At 41.2% G+C, this 16,158-nt stretch overlaps 1 protein-coding gene across 1 annotated transcript in view; it reads right to left on the reverse strand.

Annotated features, from left to right (window-relative positions):
• Positions 1–16,158, reverse strand: part of LOC133639375 (phospholipid-transporting ATPase ABCA1-like) — a 58,451-nt gene that overhangs the window by 556 nt on the left and 41,737 nt on the right. Inside the window, exons 27-49 of the mRNA XM_062032638.1 lie at positions 16,027–16,131; positions 14,774–14,922; positions 13,852–13,976; positions 13,616–13,714; positions 13,052–13,241; positions 12,866–12,960; positions 12,734–12,766; positions 12,548–12,653; positions 12,338–12,412; positions 12,084–12,253; positions 11,815–11,992; positions 9,815–9,930; positions 9,584–9,728; positions 9,374–9,497; positions 9,130–9,259; positions 8,832–9,015; positions 8,147–8,253; positions 7,924–8,065; positions 5,719–5,853; positions 5,539–5,642; positions 5,360–5,452; positions 5,041–5,284; positions 1–2,298 (exon numbers count right to left, since the gene is read on the reverse strand). The exon at positions 1–2,298 is cut by the window's left edge and continues 556 nt beyond it. Of these exons, the coding sequence (XP_061888622.1) occupies positions 2,155–2,298; positions 5,041–5,284; positions 5,360–5,452; positions 5,539–5,642; positions 5,719–5,853; positions 7,924–8,065; positions 8,147–8,253; positions 8,832–9,015; positions 9,130–9,259; positions 9,374–9,497; positions 9,584–9,728; positions 9,815–9,930; positions 11,815–11,992; positions 12,084–12,253; positions 12,338–12,412; positions 12,548–12,653; positions 12,734–12,766; positions 12,866–12,960; positions 13,052–13,241; positions 13,616–13,714; positions 13,852–13,976; positions 14,774–14,922; positions 16,027–16,131 (2,993 nt within the window). The 3' untranslated portion in view covers positions 1–2,154. The remainder of the gene's footprint in view (positions 2,299–5,040; positions 5,285–5,359; positions 5,453–5,538; positions 5,643–5,718; positions 5,854–7,923; positions 8,066–8,146; positions 8,254–8,831; positions 9,016–9,129; positions 9,260–9,373; positions 9,498–9,583; positions 9,729–9,814; positions 9,931–11,814; positions 11,993–12,083; positions 12,254–12,337; positions 12,413–12,547; positions 12,654–12,733; positions 12,767–12,865; positions 12,961–13,051; positions 13,242–13,615; positions 13,715–13,851; positions 13,977–14,773; positions 14,923–16,026; positions 16,132–16,158) is intronic.

Consider the following 16,158-nt stretch of genomic DNA (forward strand, 5'->3'; position numbering starts at 1 on the left):
TGACTGACCTAATGGGGAAACATGAAACTACACATTTCAACATTTTACAAAACAGTTGTCTCTGCTGGTTGATAAATGCAGTAGAAAAGGGATTTCGCAATTTACCTGACACATGAAACGTGACAAAGAGGGTGCACTATCCACTTTAGCCGCCAGAGGGTTGGATATCTTGAAATGTGTTTTGGTGGCAGTTCCAACTTTGACCACAGCGTCAGTTAATATGTAGAGTGGCGCTTTCCGTCATTTTCAGCCGACTGGACTGCAAAATGATTAACCCCCTCCTCTTCCTCTCCCGGAATGTGGCTGTATGAATCCCTTCCCTACTGTATGTAGCTCAATTTGGCACGGATAATTTCTCGATTTTTGTTAACGTCACAAGACTGCTACTGCACAGAAACATCTACGTCCAACTCAAGCGCCATCTTCAGTTCCAATAGTGGTACTTTTTCATCGTTTAGCACAGGGGTCGGCAACCCGCGGCTCTAGAGCCGCATGCGGCTCTTTAGCGCCGCCCTAGTGGCTCTCAGGAGCTTTTTTAAAAATGTATGAAAAATGGAAAAAGATGAGGAAAAATAAAAAAAATTGTTTTAATATGGTTTCCGTAGGAGGACAAACATGACGCAAACCTCCCTAATTGTTACAAATCACACTGTTTATATTAAACATGCTTCACTGATTCGAGTATTTGGCGAGCGCCGTTTTGTCCTACTAATTTTGGCGGTCCTTGAACTCACCGTAGTTTGTTTACAAGTATAACTTTGTCCGACTTTCTAGGACGTGTTTTATGCCACTTCTTTTTCTGTCTCATTCTGTCCACCACACTTTTAACGTTGTGCGTGAAGGCACAAAGGTGAGTTTTGTTGATGTTATTGACTTGTGTGGAGTGCTAGTCAGACATATTTGGTCACTGCATGACTGCAAGCTAATCGATGCTAACATGCTATTTAGGCTAGCTATATGTACATATTGCAGCATTATGCCTCATTTGTAGGTATATTTGAGCTCATTTAGTTTACTTTAAGTCCTCTTAATTCAATTTATATCTCATGACACACTATCTGTATGTAATATGGCTTTTAATTTGTTGCGGCTCCAGACAGATTTGTTTTTGTATTTTTGGTCCAATATGGCTCTTTCAACATTTTGGGTTGCCGACCCCTGGTTTAGCATGTGCGCGTGCCGCCTTCCTACTTCCATCCCCACTAATAACAATCGGATATAAAGCCCACAAGTACGTGACGCTCAAATGATCCAAGTCCTTCCATGCCTAAGCACACCCAGAATAGTGCCGAGTGTGCGTCCGGGCGGAGGAGAGCATGCAATAATCGTCTACAATGTAACAGAGCTTACATTGTTCGTCCGTTTCCACTCGTAGGAAGTCACAACCATTTCAAGATGGCGAGTAAAACATGTTCAGACATGGAGTTGCACGTTTCGAGACGCGAGGGCTTCCTTTGAAAAAAAAAGCAAGTTTCTGTGCTTTGTCTGGAACATTCCCTGGCAGCCTATTTTGTTGTTGTCCTTCATAAAGGAGTGCTCAGATGTACTCCCCTTCACATAGGCACTGTGATGAACCACGTCAAGGAGAAACCAATCAAATAAAAGTTACGACTTATCGTATATATTGAAAACCAAAAAAATATGTCATTTGTAAAAACGTTTGGTGTTCCTCCTTTGAAATGAGTCGGACTGTCACTGTGTTATAAAACTGCTATTGGTAACAAAGATATCAGACCCTGAATAAGATTTGTTAGTCCTTGTTTTTTGCAGTTGGCAGTGAATGATCGGAACTTTTCGGAATAGGCTTTCAAAAAACTGGGTAGCCTGGCCGCTCTCCCAGTCAAACGCACTTCAAGTGTCCGATACGGTGGAGGGAAGAAGCGCCGGTCTCCAAACCCTCACACCGGTATCATCTCGTCTTTTAATATCGAGATTTCTTGCATTGATTTGCATCAAGTTCAGTGTCTTTCACGAAAACCTGCAGTCTGCCTCGTCACGTCTTCAGAGGCTGTGCGTTTAACAGCAGGTCCACTGAGGATTTACAATTAAAAAAAATGAAGACTACAACTGAGAAACAAAAGAAAAGGCCCGTCGTCCACTTCAGATGATCTGTGGCGGGAAGACGCCCGAGGGGGGGATAATGCATGGCTGGAATCAGACGCAGCTCTCCTTGGTCTTGTTGTCCATGAGGAAAGAGTTTAGCTGGGAAATGTCCACCACTACGGCGTCCCGTTTGCTTAGGTGGACGTCTTTTAAGTGGTCCTCATCACTTTGGTCCTTGGCAAAATTTACGAACACCTTGACGGAGTAAAGAAAAGGAAAGATCATTCATATTTGACCACATTAAAATGACAATCATCATGTCATTATTTTGAAAAAATGGATATCAAATCATATGAAAACATTATAAAACACTTTTCCACTTTGCATCAGTCCATCTTAGATGAGCTCGGGCCCAGCGAAACCGGCGGCGTTTCCGGGTGTTGTTGATAAATGGCTTTCGTTTTGCATAGTGGGGTTTCAACTTGCACTTACAGATGTAGCGACCGACTGTAGTTACTGACAGTGGTTTTCCTGAGATCATGTGGTGATATCCTTTACACACTGATGTCGCTTTTTGATGCAGTACCGCCTGAGGGATCGAAGGTCCGTAATATCATCGCTTACGTGCAGTGATTTCTCCAGATTCTCTGAACCTTTTGATGATATTACGGACCGTAGATGGTGAAATCCCTAAATTGCTTGCAATAGCACGTTGAGAAATGTTGTTCTTAAACTGTTGGGACAATTTGCTCACGCATTTGTTCACAAAGTGGTGACCCTCGCCCCATCCTTCTTTGTGAATGACTAAGCATTTCATGGAAGCTGCTTTTATACCCAATCATGGCACCCACCTGTTCCCAATTAGCCTGTTCACCTGTGGGATGTTCCAAATAAGTGTTGATGAGCATTCCTCAACTTTCTCAGTCTTTTTTGCCACTTGTGCCAGCTTTTTTGAAACATGTCGCAGGCATCAAATTCTAAATGAGCTAATATTTGCAAAAAATAACAAAGTTTTCCAGCATCTTGTCTTTGCAGTCTATTCAATTGAATATAGGTTGAAAAGGACTCGCAATTCAATGTATTCTGTTTTTACTTACCATTTACACAACGTGCCAACTTCACTGGTTTTGGGTTTTGTAATTTTACATTAATATAAAAAGCATGTACTATAAAAATGGGACCCATTACCTCCCTGCTTGACACTCAGCATCAAGGGATGGAATTGGGGGTTAAATCACCAAAAATGATTCCCGGGCGCGGCCAAAGCTGCTGCTCACTGCTCCCCTCAACCTCCCAGGGGGTGATCAAGGGTGATGGGTCAAATGCAGAGAATAATTTCGCCACACCTAGTGTGTGTGTGACAATCATTGGTACTTTAACATTTTTTAATCAATAAAAAATATTTTAATTAGAAATAGTATTCATCTTGTATCCACTTTATACATAGAGCCTAATTTACTAAAGGTTTTGGTGTGCTAAAACACGTGCAATACAAATATTACCACTGAATTAGTCATCTTACTCGTGATTTTAATCTTTTTCAATATTTATATATCTACTATTTACAGTTTAACAGGGTAAACCTTGTCTCGGGGGCTCAAGAATGGGCCACGGCCCTCAGGTTAAGAAACACTGCTCGAGTCCTCCAGTGATAATGCTACATAAAAGAAAATGTGTTTATTTTCAGCCAAGGTGGTGAGGATTAGTATCTTAGAAGCGGCTTCGCACAGTGGATAATGACGCCTTCGTTGCAGCATGCGCTCAAATTTGAGCCGGTGTTCTGGCAAGACACGCACCCTCCCGGAATTCATGCAGGGCTCTCATAATGTCTAAAACCGCAGTTAAATGTTGTTGTTTTTTACACGAGCAATACAAATATTTGAATTTATTAATAATAATTTAGTCTGAGAGGATGTTCATTTACTAGGGTCAGGCCTGGAACCAATTAAAAGCAATAAACAAGGGATAACCGTCATTTTAAATGAAGAATATATATATTATTATGAAAATATATATATATTATGGGTGTAACGGTACACAAAAATTTCGGTTCGGTACGTACCTCGGTTTAGAGGTCACGGTTCGGTTCACTTTCGGTACAGTAAGAAAACAACAAAATATAAATTTTTGGGTTATTTATTTACCAAATTTGCAAAATCTTCCACCAAAAATATTTTTCTTAGTGGAATATTTGATGTGAAGTAATCGGAACCTTGGATAGGTCAATAATTCATAATGACATTGATTTTGATTCAATATTATGTTTTGAGCAATGACAGTTTGAAAGGAAAATAAACAGCTTTGTTTTATTAGTCAACATTGCAACTTTTTCTAAATTACATTTCACCTTTAAGCTTTTTTATTTCACTTTTGTTATGTTTTTGTTTATTTTAATAGTATTTTTAGAATGTGCCGTGGGCCTTTAAAACATTAGCTGTGGGCCTCAAATGGCCTCCGGGGCACACTTTTGACACCCCTGCTATAGATAATAAAACATTTAATGTGATAAATGTATGGATAAAAAGCAGAGCCTGGTGACGCATGCGCGTTTATCATAACTCTCTCGCTCTCTCTGTCTCTGCCGCTCCCTCACCAATGCTGCTGCGCGCACAATTTGTTTTGTTTTTAACCCCTTCTTAACCCTGAACGTACATTGAAAATACACGCAGCCTTAACTCAAAATGCCGGACATTTGAGGCATTTAAGAAACTCCGCCCTGACAGCTCCGCAAAAGAGGACATGTCCGGTGAAAAGAGGACATATGGTCAGTCTATCGTAGCCCGTTAGCTGCTAGCATGCCGCATGTTGTGCCTCGGTGTGCATTGTTTACACAACGTGCGTTACGCTACTTAATATGTCCGTGTGGAAACTCGTTCGGTACACCTCCGAACCGAACCCCCGTACCGAAATGGTTCAATACAAATACACGTACCGTTACACCCCTAATATACATATATATACATAATAGGAGCATATAGAAAAAGGAAGGCAGCCTACTTGGTCTAAAGTGGTCTGAGAGACAGAGTAGTCCTCTATCCTAAGTGCCTCCTTGTTGGTGGCCAGCAGGGAGAAGATTCGTGCAAGGGAGGTGAGGGATGAGGGAAGCTGGTACTGCAGCATGTTGCGATGTTTCTCCTTCAGGTTACTGCCTGGAAGTTCTTGCTCGATAAACTCTCTCACCGGCCGGAGGTCTGGATCCGGTCCGGCCACCCTGAGGATGATGGTGTAGCCATCCCCAAACCTGAAGAGTCGAAGATGACGATTATAGTCCGTGCATTTATGACGTCACAACTTTATTTTCTGCTGCGGTTCCTGCCTGTTCTTAAGGTGCTGCACACTCCCCAGGCAGCGGAACCTGCCGTTGACCATGATGGCCATCCTGGTGCAAAGTGCTTCACACTCCTCCATGCTGTGAAAACAAATCCACAAATTTCAGATTATGCATGTTTGGGCAAAAATCATGGAAAAATTACTCTGCAGGTGTGAGCATCTAACCTGTGGGAGGTCAGGACGACCGATCGTCCCTCTTTGATGATGCTCAGTATGGCGTTCCACAGGGCGCGCCGTGCCTTAGGGTCCATGCCTGTTGTCGGTTCATCCTGTTGAAACACAAGGTGATGTGAATTCATTTCATTTCGGAGCATCTGTGTGATTGTGTGTTTAATTCCTACTGACCAGGAACACAACAGGTGGTCCTCCTATGAGAGCGATGGCGGTAGACAGTTTCCTCATGTTGCCTCCACTGTAGCTGCCTGCTTTCTTGTCCACATACTTGATTAACCCCAACTTGCGGATGCCCCACTCTGCCACCTTGTGGAGAAAAAGCAACGATACCTCAAAATGCTGGGAGGGGGAATGTCATAAGCAAGTGCAGCGAGCTGCAGTGGTCACAATTGTTAGGATTATATACTGTGGAGGGGGGGCGTGGTCTGCGGGCCTGCCGCAGAGCGGGGTGTGTAAGGAACGGCCTCGAAGCACAGCTGGCAGGTGATTGGATTACCCAGCTGGGGTTGATCATCCAATCACCTGCCATGCTTATTAGCAGCAGTTGGGACGAGACACAGTAGTTGGAGTTGGAGTTTGAGCCAGACGAGCCTCACAAGTGCCCGAGACCACGCCGCAAGAGGAAGAGCAGCCGAAAGACTGAAAAGTTGCTGAAAAGAGTGCTGACCTGGCGTGTGTGCGCCCAATAAAAACATTGTTACACCAGACTACCGGGCTCACGAGAAGATCTTTGGGGTCAGGAGAACCCACAAGAGGGCAACCTCCACATATACCTTATACAGCCGCTACTTTTTTCCATTGCTTTGAAGCTTGCTGCTAATTTATGGATTTTTCTTTGCTAACAGCCATAATGTGTTGTAGCCAACACAGTTTTCATATAACTCCGACAGAGCGCCTGAAAAGGTGAGATATTGTTTGTGCTATGGCACCATCTTTTGGACGAGTTCACTCACAGCAGGTTGAAAGTGTACTTCCTGTTTTGTGCCTTGAAATGGAAGTAAAAGTCCCGTTTCGTCTATACAGCATTTCTACTCGAAAGGATTCTTTATTCATCACTCCAAGCAATGTTTGTAAGTTTTACAGTATAACTAAAACAATTCAAACTTACTACACCGCATACTTGCCAACCCTCCCGTTTTTAGCGGGAGAATCCCGGTATTCAGCGCCTCTCCCGACAACCTCCCGGCAGAGATTTTCTCCCGACAAACTCCCGGTATTCAGCCTGAGCTGGAGGCCACGCCCCCTCCAGCTCAATGCGGACCTGAGACTGAGTGGGGACAGCCTGTTCTCACGTCCGCTTTCCCACAATATATACAGCTTACCTGCCCAAAGACGTCATAACATCTAGGGCTTTTATAGAGTGCACAACTGCGCACACAACAAGGAGACGAAGCAGAAGAACGAGGAAATTACAGACATGGCGGCCGAAATGATATACTCATCATGAACGGAGAAGTTAAACAGGACAATACTGCCATCTAATGGCTAGCCACCGGAACACTGAAATTCAAGTATTTTTTTTTCCTATGTAAATAAAATAAATAAATAAATAAATATATATATATATATATATATATATATATATAGCTATAATTCACTGAAAGTCAAGTATTTCATATATATATATATATATATATATATATATATATATATATATATATATATATATATATATATATATGAAATATATATGAAATACTCGAGTTGGTGAATTCTAGCTGTAAATAACCACGCCCTCAACCCCCCCACCCCCCGCCCCCAAACGTTTTGGTGTCTGCTGGCATTCTTTTTATGTTGTTAGTTTTTTCACATGGGAAATATATTATTATAAGACATCTCCTATATGGAAAAAAACCTTGAAGTATGTATTTTTTATGCAAAATCACAACACCGGAGAGCACCCAAGAGCTCACCGTCAGCATACTAAAAATAGGTTTTGTTTTCTAGATCGCACTTTAATATAGGCTGGAAAACGTTGCTCGTATTATATTTATGTGCAACACGATAACAAAATGACAAAACGCCACAGGTTGGACCACATGATGCCATACATTTGGAGGGAAAGGAGTGTCTCCATGGTGACAGCCTGTACACACGCAAAATCCTCATTTTAAATAGAGCGAGCTGCACCACTTTCGCACTTATCAATTGTACCCCCAACACATCCACGGATAGAACACGCAAGTTTGCGAATGTCATTTAGTACTTTTTTTTATTTGGATCTTAGTAGATCAGGCCCTAAATATTTAGTATGGGCACATGATTACATGTAGGCACAGATTATTTATACGTAACCATTATTTGATAAATTATCTGTGTCATCAATTATCTCTACTGTGCAAGTGTCTCTCTGGTTTGTGTGTGTGCTCTACTGACCTCACACACTTCCTTCTCCGGCACGCCTCTTAGAATGGCGTAGAACTCAAGGTGCTCCCGTCCCGTCAGCAGGTCATTGATGGCATCAAACTGAGGACAGTAGCCCATGTTCTGATGCACCTCATCTATTTCTGTTGTTACACTGGAGTCAGACAAACAGTTTTAATGTCCTACTTCTGATGAGACAACACAAATCATCAATAAATATCATTTAGTGTCCTACCTCTTTCCTGCCAGATAGGCCTCTCCACTTGTGACCACCGAGTCTCCTGTCAGCATTTTAAACGTGCTGGTTTTGCCAGCTCCATTGACTCCCAGCAAACCAAAGCACTGCAAGATAAAGAAAGCCACCATATAGCCTTAACCCACATTTAATTTATTTCTGGGAAGTGAAGGCGTCAGCCCTGTCTACTGTTGAGCCTTCGAAAGTGTTTGCCAGTATTTTTAAACTCTATTATCAATCAAGTTTGTTTGATAAGCTGGGACTCTTGAATGTAAAGAAGGGTGGGAGGATGGATCGATACAAATATCGACAGTAAGGGTAAAATATGTAATCATTCAATGATTTGAAGATTTTAGGTTGGTATGACCAATACTGCCTCTGTAATTACTTGGTATTGGATCAATACCCAGATATGTAGTATCACCCAAAATTAATGTAAAATATCTAAACAACGGAAAAATAAATGCCTAGGCAGTCTTAACAGAAGTGTAGACAGAACTATGTTACAACAGAAAATAACCAGCTATTAACTGTAAATTGGCAAGAAGATTAATAATAGTTTTGACAAAATAATGCAACTGTATATAATGCATTATGTTACTGCATACGTGAGTATATCATTATCGCAATATACATTTCAGGCCATAGCGCCCATACCTAGTAGGGTAAAATGTATATTTCCTACCTCGCCTGGGGGGATGCCAACACAGAGTCGGTCCACAGCTGGCTTCTGTTTCCGCTTGTAAATCTTAGTGAGCTGCCGAAGCTCCAAGATGTCGGACTGTCCTCCTCCACTGAGGATTCTCTGTCGTTCTCTGGCCACATCTTCATCCTCTTCTCCAATAGGCTTCAGGTGACTGGAGGATGATCTGAAACGGTGCAAAGGCAAAACATGGAGGTGAGATCATCATGGAAAATAAAACCATACATACTGTGAAGGTGTTAGAACAGAGGCATTAGAATAAAAATTGTAACGCAGTTACCTGGCCTTGAAGCAGAAGTGATACTGAATGAGGACAGTGATGCAAAAGAAGATCACTCCTTCAATGGCCATTGCGAACAGGTTCTTTCCCACCATGTCCCAAGCCAAGGGAGAACGGAAACGGTTTTCACCTTAAGACACACAAATCCATCTTGTTAAAAACCCACAGGAACGTATTCACAGTTGCTATTAAAAACAGTAGGGATCAGTTTCCTCTTCCTGCTAGGCCACTTTACTGTGCTTACCAAATCTTTCCAAAGCATCAGCCATTGCTTGGTTCTTTACCATGTCGATTAGGCCTCTCCCCAGACAGAAGTGAGGGAAGATGAGGAAGACGTTCTTCAGGATGTCATTGATACCACCGATCTCCTAAAAGTATCAATTATTCAGTCTCAGTCCTGTAATAGATGTGATGCGTGTTGGAAAAACAAATTGACAGGGAAGTTGTTATTTACATTGCCTCCAAACAGCTCCAGTACAAATGTGGACACGCTGCCGTTGATTCCGATCAGTATGTTGACGCTGGTCAGAACCACGTAGGCTGTGCTGGGGATCTTAAAGAAGAAGGACGCTGGGTACATCAAAGGGGTGATGGACCAACTGGAAGAACATTTAACAATCAGCAAGGTCTGAGTCCAAAATGTTTAAAAAGGTAGAAGATTGTTTGATTCCATAAAGGAAATTACCCATAGAGCAGCAGCAGCAAGGCCAGCACAGGCAGGTTGGTGGAGGAGACATAAGCATCTTGTTGGAAGCAGACGAAGATAATGATAACCAGTGTGGCAGGGACAATGTAGTTACACTGGAAAAAAAGAAGAACAAAAACATGTAACTAAAACTATTCTGAATGTTAGAGCGATGGCAGCCACTAACCCAGATCTATTCAAACAACATCAATCTGGCCCCCAAGTTTAATTCAAAACTTGGGAGATAAACATTTTTGCAGCAAATTCCTAAAAACCCTACAATGGCTCGGGTTGTATAGAGGAACTTGGACCACTTAACACATTGGCAGATCCTTGCATTGACATTTTAACTTTGCTAGCAAAAAAGGACCAGGGTCAAAACTTGTGATTTACATAATTGAGGCATTCCTAAAGGCACCCCCTTTAAGTCCTCTCCTTTTGGGCAGGCATCATTTTCTTTCATAATGTGATTTATGTAACTACAGTGTTGCTGTAGCTTGATCACTTCCGACGCAGTCGGTAGTCGTTTGTAAAAAAATTTTAATAATACTAGTAGTGTTTTACAAGGTTTCATTTTAGGTCTCTTTTTTCATCATTTGTGCTATTCAACTGGTGGCCCACGAGTTTAGTTTAAAAAAATAGTGATAGTCTCACATTTTTGCAGTAGATTCTTAAAAACAGCAGAGCGCTCCTGTAACTGATAAAATAAACACATGTGAGAATGAGATATTTTTAACTGTTCCTTTTTAATCCATAGTCATGTTTAAAGCAGCTAGTATTTTCCTATGTAGTGTGTCTTCTCGTGATCTCCGTGTTTTTTATATTATGTCCGCTAGTAAACTCTGTTTCACCTTGAAGGTGCTGTGCTGTGCGCGTAGGAGTATAACATACTCCCTTCCTGTGGAGAAAGCCTTATCTGTTTTGAAATAACATATTTCTTTCTGGGCGGGAGGGGCTGTTTTCGCACTAAATAAGATAACTTATTTTGTTTGATTTTAGACCGCTTCTTGATGCTGCTATTATCGCATTGTAAGGGCTTTAGTAAAACTTGGCCAAGTATTATTCTGTCTCTGTGGTCCTTCCTACTCAACATATACTGTATGTCATCCAAAATAATTTGGGATTGACCAGTGTGTTTTATTCCCTGAGAGGAAGACTGGTCGCGCACAACAAACACCAAAATCAAATGTCTACACTGCAAAAAGTCAGTGTTCGAAAACAAGAATAAAAAATACAAAAATTAGAGGTATTTTATTTGAACTAAGCAAAATTATCTGCCAATAGAACAAGAACATTTGGCTTGTCAAGACTTTCCAAATCAAGTAAAATTAGCTAACCTCAATGAACCCAAAAATACCTTAAAATAAGTATATTCTCACTAATAACAACTGTACTATTATATGAGTGCATATTTTCTATTGTTTCATTGAAAATAAAACAGCAAAGTCCATTTGGCTGTCATCTGTTTTAATATGAGACACATTTGTGTCAAAGTCATGATTTTTTTTTCATGCTTTAAATAAGAAATTCTTACTTTAAAAAAGTAGTTTTATACTTGTGAGTGTTGATGACACAGCTTTGCAACAGTTGATATTCTAGTTTCAAGCATGTTTTACTCAATATAGGTCATACAATCTAAGCAACAAGCTGTAATATCTTACTGAGATCATTTAGGAGCAAAATACTTAAAACAAGTAAAACACTAACATAAAATCTGCTTAGTGAGAAGAATTATTTTATCAGACAGAAAATAAGCAAATATCACCCTTATTTGAGATATTTAATCTTACTTAGATTTCAGTTTTTGCAGTGTATACTGTAGAGGACGCTAGCTCTCGGGAATGTACAAAATAAGAATAAGTGAAGGGATGAGTCCGACCCTCGGGTCCTTGGCTTTCTGATAAAGTGGCCACCAAAACAATTGATTTAAATATCCCAGCCGTAACGAAAAGTGCATGTATTCTGTAAACCTATGTTGCACCACTGCTAACGTTTCTTACCATGTCCCAGACAAAGTTGGCCAGCCAGTAGAGGAATGGTTGCACTCCGCTGATGAACTGCATGTGTTTGGCCTTGTTCACCCTCTCCTGAATGAGGAAAACAACAAAGCTGGCCGGCACAAAAGACATGGCGAAGATCACGCAGATGGACACCAGCACATCCACTGATGTTGTCATTCTGAGGAAACATTTGAAGGGTTTAAAGGTAAGTCACTGATTAGTTTCCTTGTCAGTGTTACTTTTGGTTTAGCAACAAAATGAACACTTACAGTGCCACTTGTGACAGCTGTTCCTTGGTGAGGTTGAGAGGATGATTAAAGGCAGTGATGCCAAACCTGGCAGGGTCTTTGCCGGGTGGCAGGCTTGCTCGAAGGATTCCATTGTTCATCACATTGAGGAAAGAGCCGATACTGTGCCAGCCCTTGTTGTTGAACCAGATCTGTGGACAGATGTGATATCTTAGTTTGTTGCTGATGTAGTATTATTACATGACTGCCTCATATGCATGTGAGAAAGCTCAAACCTTGACATTATTGTTGGTGTTCAATCCTTGAATAAAGTTGGAGAGACTACGGAAGAAACGATCTGCTGCTGTCCCCTGGAGGTGACAAAGACCGGTCAGTCATGTTTGTTTTTTGTTGTTGCAGAAGACATAATAGCATTTCTAATAAAACATGCAACAAAAAAGAATGCACGGAAAACACTACAAAATATTAGCAATAAAATCTCTCACCCTTTCTAGATGGAAGCGTCTGCGGAGTAGAGCAATGGCATCATCGATCTGGTCGCTGTGGGCTTGAAGCTGGGAGCCTCTGGCGCCGAGTGAAAAGCCACCGTATCTATACAGAGATATTGTAAACTATTCAAAACCCACATACACTCATGAAATCAATGACAGATTAAATGTCAGATAAGGTACCTGAACTCATTGACCCAAATCTTGTTCTTCAGGCTGTGAGGAGTTAGACAAGAAAGAGGTTTAATTATAAACATTTTCTCAAAAATACATAGGAATGCTAATGATGACGATAAAATGGGTAATCAGCGCTACCTTTTGCCAATGATCTGAGCGTAAGTCTTCACCAGATAATCTGACACGTTTCTACCAGTCACATTTTGAAGAGTGTCTTTATCGCTTAACCTAATCTGGATACAAAAAGCAGACAAAACAGTTAATTCACATGTAATTCAAACAGTTATACTGTACAATTGGGTTAAATGATAGGGTGTTGCTAACCTGTGGCGGTGGAAGACCCCCTGCACCGCTTGGACATTCGGGCAGCATCCTTTTGCGTCCCTCACAGCTGCACTCGCACAGAGGAGACGGATTCTCCATGGACCAGTTGCCTTTGTCAAAAATGTCCCTTAGACTTTGAGGTACTTGTGGAACTGACCACTCATCCTCCATTGCTGCACACGGAGTATCCCTGTAGCATATGGAGAATATGATTGTATGGTTCGATATCTATAGTAGGGAAGGGGTTTATATGGCCCCATTCCTGGGTGGATCTCGCGTGAGGGGTTTATCATTTTGCAATGCGGTCTGCTGAAAATGATGGAAAGCGCCACTCTACAGAGCAAAACTGATGCTGTGGTCAAAGTTGGAATTGGCAAAAAAAAAAAGAAGAAGATATTCAACACTGCAGTCTGGCGGCCAAAGTGGATAGTGCACCCCCGCAATTCGTCACATTTGATGTATCAGGTGAACCGCTACAAATGGGGCCATACGAATCACCTTCCTACTGTAGAGCTGCTATATTGATCTCACCGAAAATTAAGTTATGAAATATGAAGTACTCACGCAATGGGTTGTCCTTCCATGCAACGTGTTCCATATCCTGGTTTGTCTGTCAGAGCTCCAATAAGTTTGTTGGTGTGAGGGTCCTCAGGTAAGTCATTACTGTAAAGACAAATTAGTTGTATTTAGTGTGTTGTGTCTTATCACACATCTCAGTTCAGTGTAGCTAAAGACAGTCAAAAAGTGTTTCTCAGCTGTTTTTTTTTAATCTCAACTAGGATTTAAGATTCCAAACAAACCTGATGAAAGTAAACTGCTCCCCATACATTCCAGGATCCAGAGCCAGACTTGGGTACTTTCCAAATGGAGGCACAATTAGGCTGAACACCAGCGCAATACACACAAATACAGCTGGGAGGACAATCTGGAGGAAAACAAAACATACGGAATGTTTGTTAAAAACACTGGCAACAAAATATTTACATGACATTACATTACATTGTCTAACTAGTACATGAACAAAATACAATAAAACATACTTATCAATTCATTAGTTACTGATCTGGCTAAACCACTGTCCTTTAACCCTAATTCTTCATTTTATCAAGATATTTTGGACAATTCTATGTATCCAATTTTGTGAAAAAAGTTTAAGGACGCCTTTTTTCTGTTACAGAGTAACTTTTCCCTAGTGCACAAAAAATTATTTCCATAAAGCAGTGGTTCGGACCCCCAGCGGGTGCCTCGAGCAGCAGGGAAGATTTTCATTATTAGTGTACACTCTAGTATTCACGTTAGGACAATATAAAAGCCTGCAGCTAGGTGGCAGCAGCGCCAAATTTGACCAACAGGCTCTCTGTTCTACCCAGTAGAAGTAGTAAGTACACAGGAACACATGTGTACAGAGTTAACAGAGGCAGAGAGATGGAGAATTTTGAAAAACAGTTGTCGTCAGCAGCATGTACAAGGTACGTTACTCACACAGTACGTTGTACAGATAAATACTATCAAGTTCTTAACAGTAATTTAATTCAGGGGGGGGTCACATTAATTTATGTTTAATGTCAGAATATAATTGAGATGCAAGGCCATACAACATTGTTTGGTGTGAAATAACTGTGAGAAGACTAAGCCCACATTTACTTCCATTTTCAATTTCTCAAGATTTGACGATTTTGTCCAGATGAGGAATACGTTAACAAAAAAAAAGCATCGGCATACCTGGGCGAAAAAGCCTTTCCTGGAACGCCGAGCATACAGGAATCTTTTCCAGAGTAGCGCTACAAACTGCTGTCGCTTTAGACTCCATCCTTTGACCTGGTATGAGCCTTTACCATCTATTCCACTAAGCCAGTCGGTCTCACGAGATTCTGGAAAGACACAGCAGAGCACAAATGAGCAATAAGGAAAACTGAGTAACCATTTTCCATTTGATATATTTACTAGGGCTGTCAAACAATCATTTGTTTAATCAGATTATTCACCGGATTGCAGTGGATTAATGTTGACTAACCGTTAATTTTTATTCGATATCATTTTCATCGTCTGTTTTTGTAAACAAACATTTATCTACACCTGGTATTACTTTTGTGTTATTAATGGGCTATTTTAAGCGGGAAGTGCTTCTGTGAAGAGAAAACTCATTCCTGCAGAGTGTGAATAATACTCTGTCAGCCGACTGTTTCCTCATGTTTTGTTTTTGCTCACATTTCCCATTAAGAGGACCAATGCTTTGTTTATCGTCTTCGATATTGACTTGGACACTACCTGGACAAACTGCCCGAATTGCGTTGCCAAAGACATTTAAGGGATTTTGAGTCATTCTGCACTGCTAAATTGCATATATTTTTAAACCAAGTTAATAATGATAATATATTAATTGACATCAACATGTTAAATTCGACAGCCGTACATTTTATACATGTAAATAATAAGTCACTGCAATGCTGTGTAAAGGAGTTCCTGCTGTGTTACTGTCAGGTTTGTCACTGACAGTTCAGTTATGTTTTGGTTTTTCCTGTCTTTGTTTCCTGTCAGCGCTCTTATTTTGGTTATTTCCTGATTATCTCCCTGAGTGCTTTGTCCCCTCAGCTGTGGCTGATTGGCACCTGGCCACACCTGGTGTCAATCAGCCAGCTGCTATTTGAACCTGCCTTCCTCTCCAGTCAGTGCTGGATTATTGTCACTACTACCTGTCATAATACTGCTCGTTGTAGCTCTGTCTACTTTTGTTCACTCTGCTCATGTCATGGTTCCTTCGTGTCACAGTAAGTGTTTTTGTTTCTTGTCGACAGTTAGCCTTTGTGCTATTTTAGTTCACAACCAAGTTTGTTCTCCGCCTTGTGCGCGCCTTTAGTTTGTACCCTTTTTTTTTTTTTTTTGCTATAGTGTTAAATTTAATCATGTTTTCTCGCACAATGCCTGCCGCCTTCTCTGCATCTTGGGGTTTGTCAACAACACACCCTGACAGTTACCTTCAGAATCGTTGAAGTCAAAGTCATCCTCAGTGAAGGGCTTCAGGCAGCTTTGATGGTCTCCAAATGCATGACGGCGACGAGTCCGCGTTGGCACTACTCCGTCTGCAAATAAACGCCACCAATAGACTG

The sequence above is a fragment of the Entelurus aequoreus genome, linkage group LG22 (genome assembly GCF_033978785.1).
Source record: "Entelurus aequoreus isolate RoL-2023_Sb linkage group LG22, RoL_Eaeq_v1.1, whole genome shotgun sequence".
Taxonomy (NCBI): Eukaryota; Metazoa; Chordata; class Actinopteri; order Syngnathiformes; family Syngnathidae; genus Entelurus; species Entelurus aequoreus.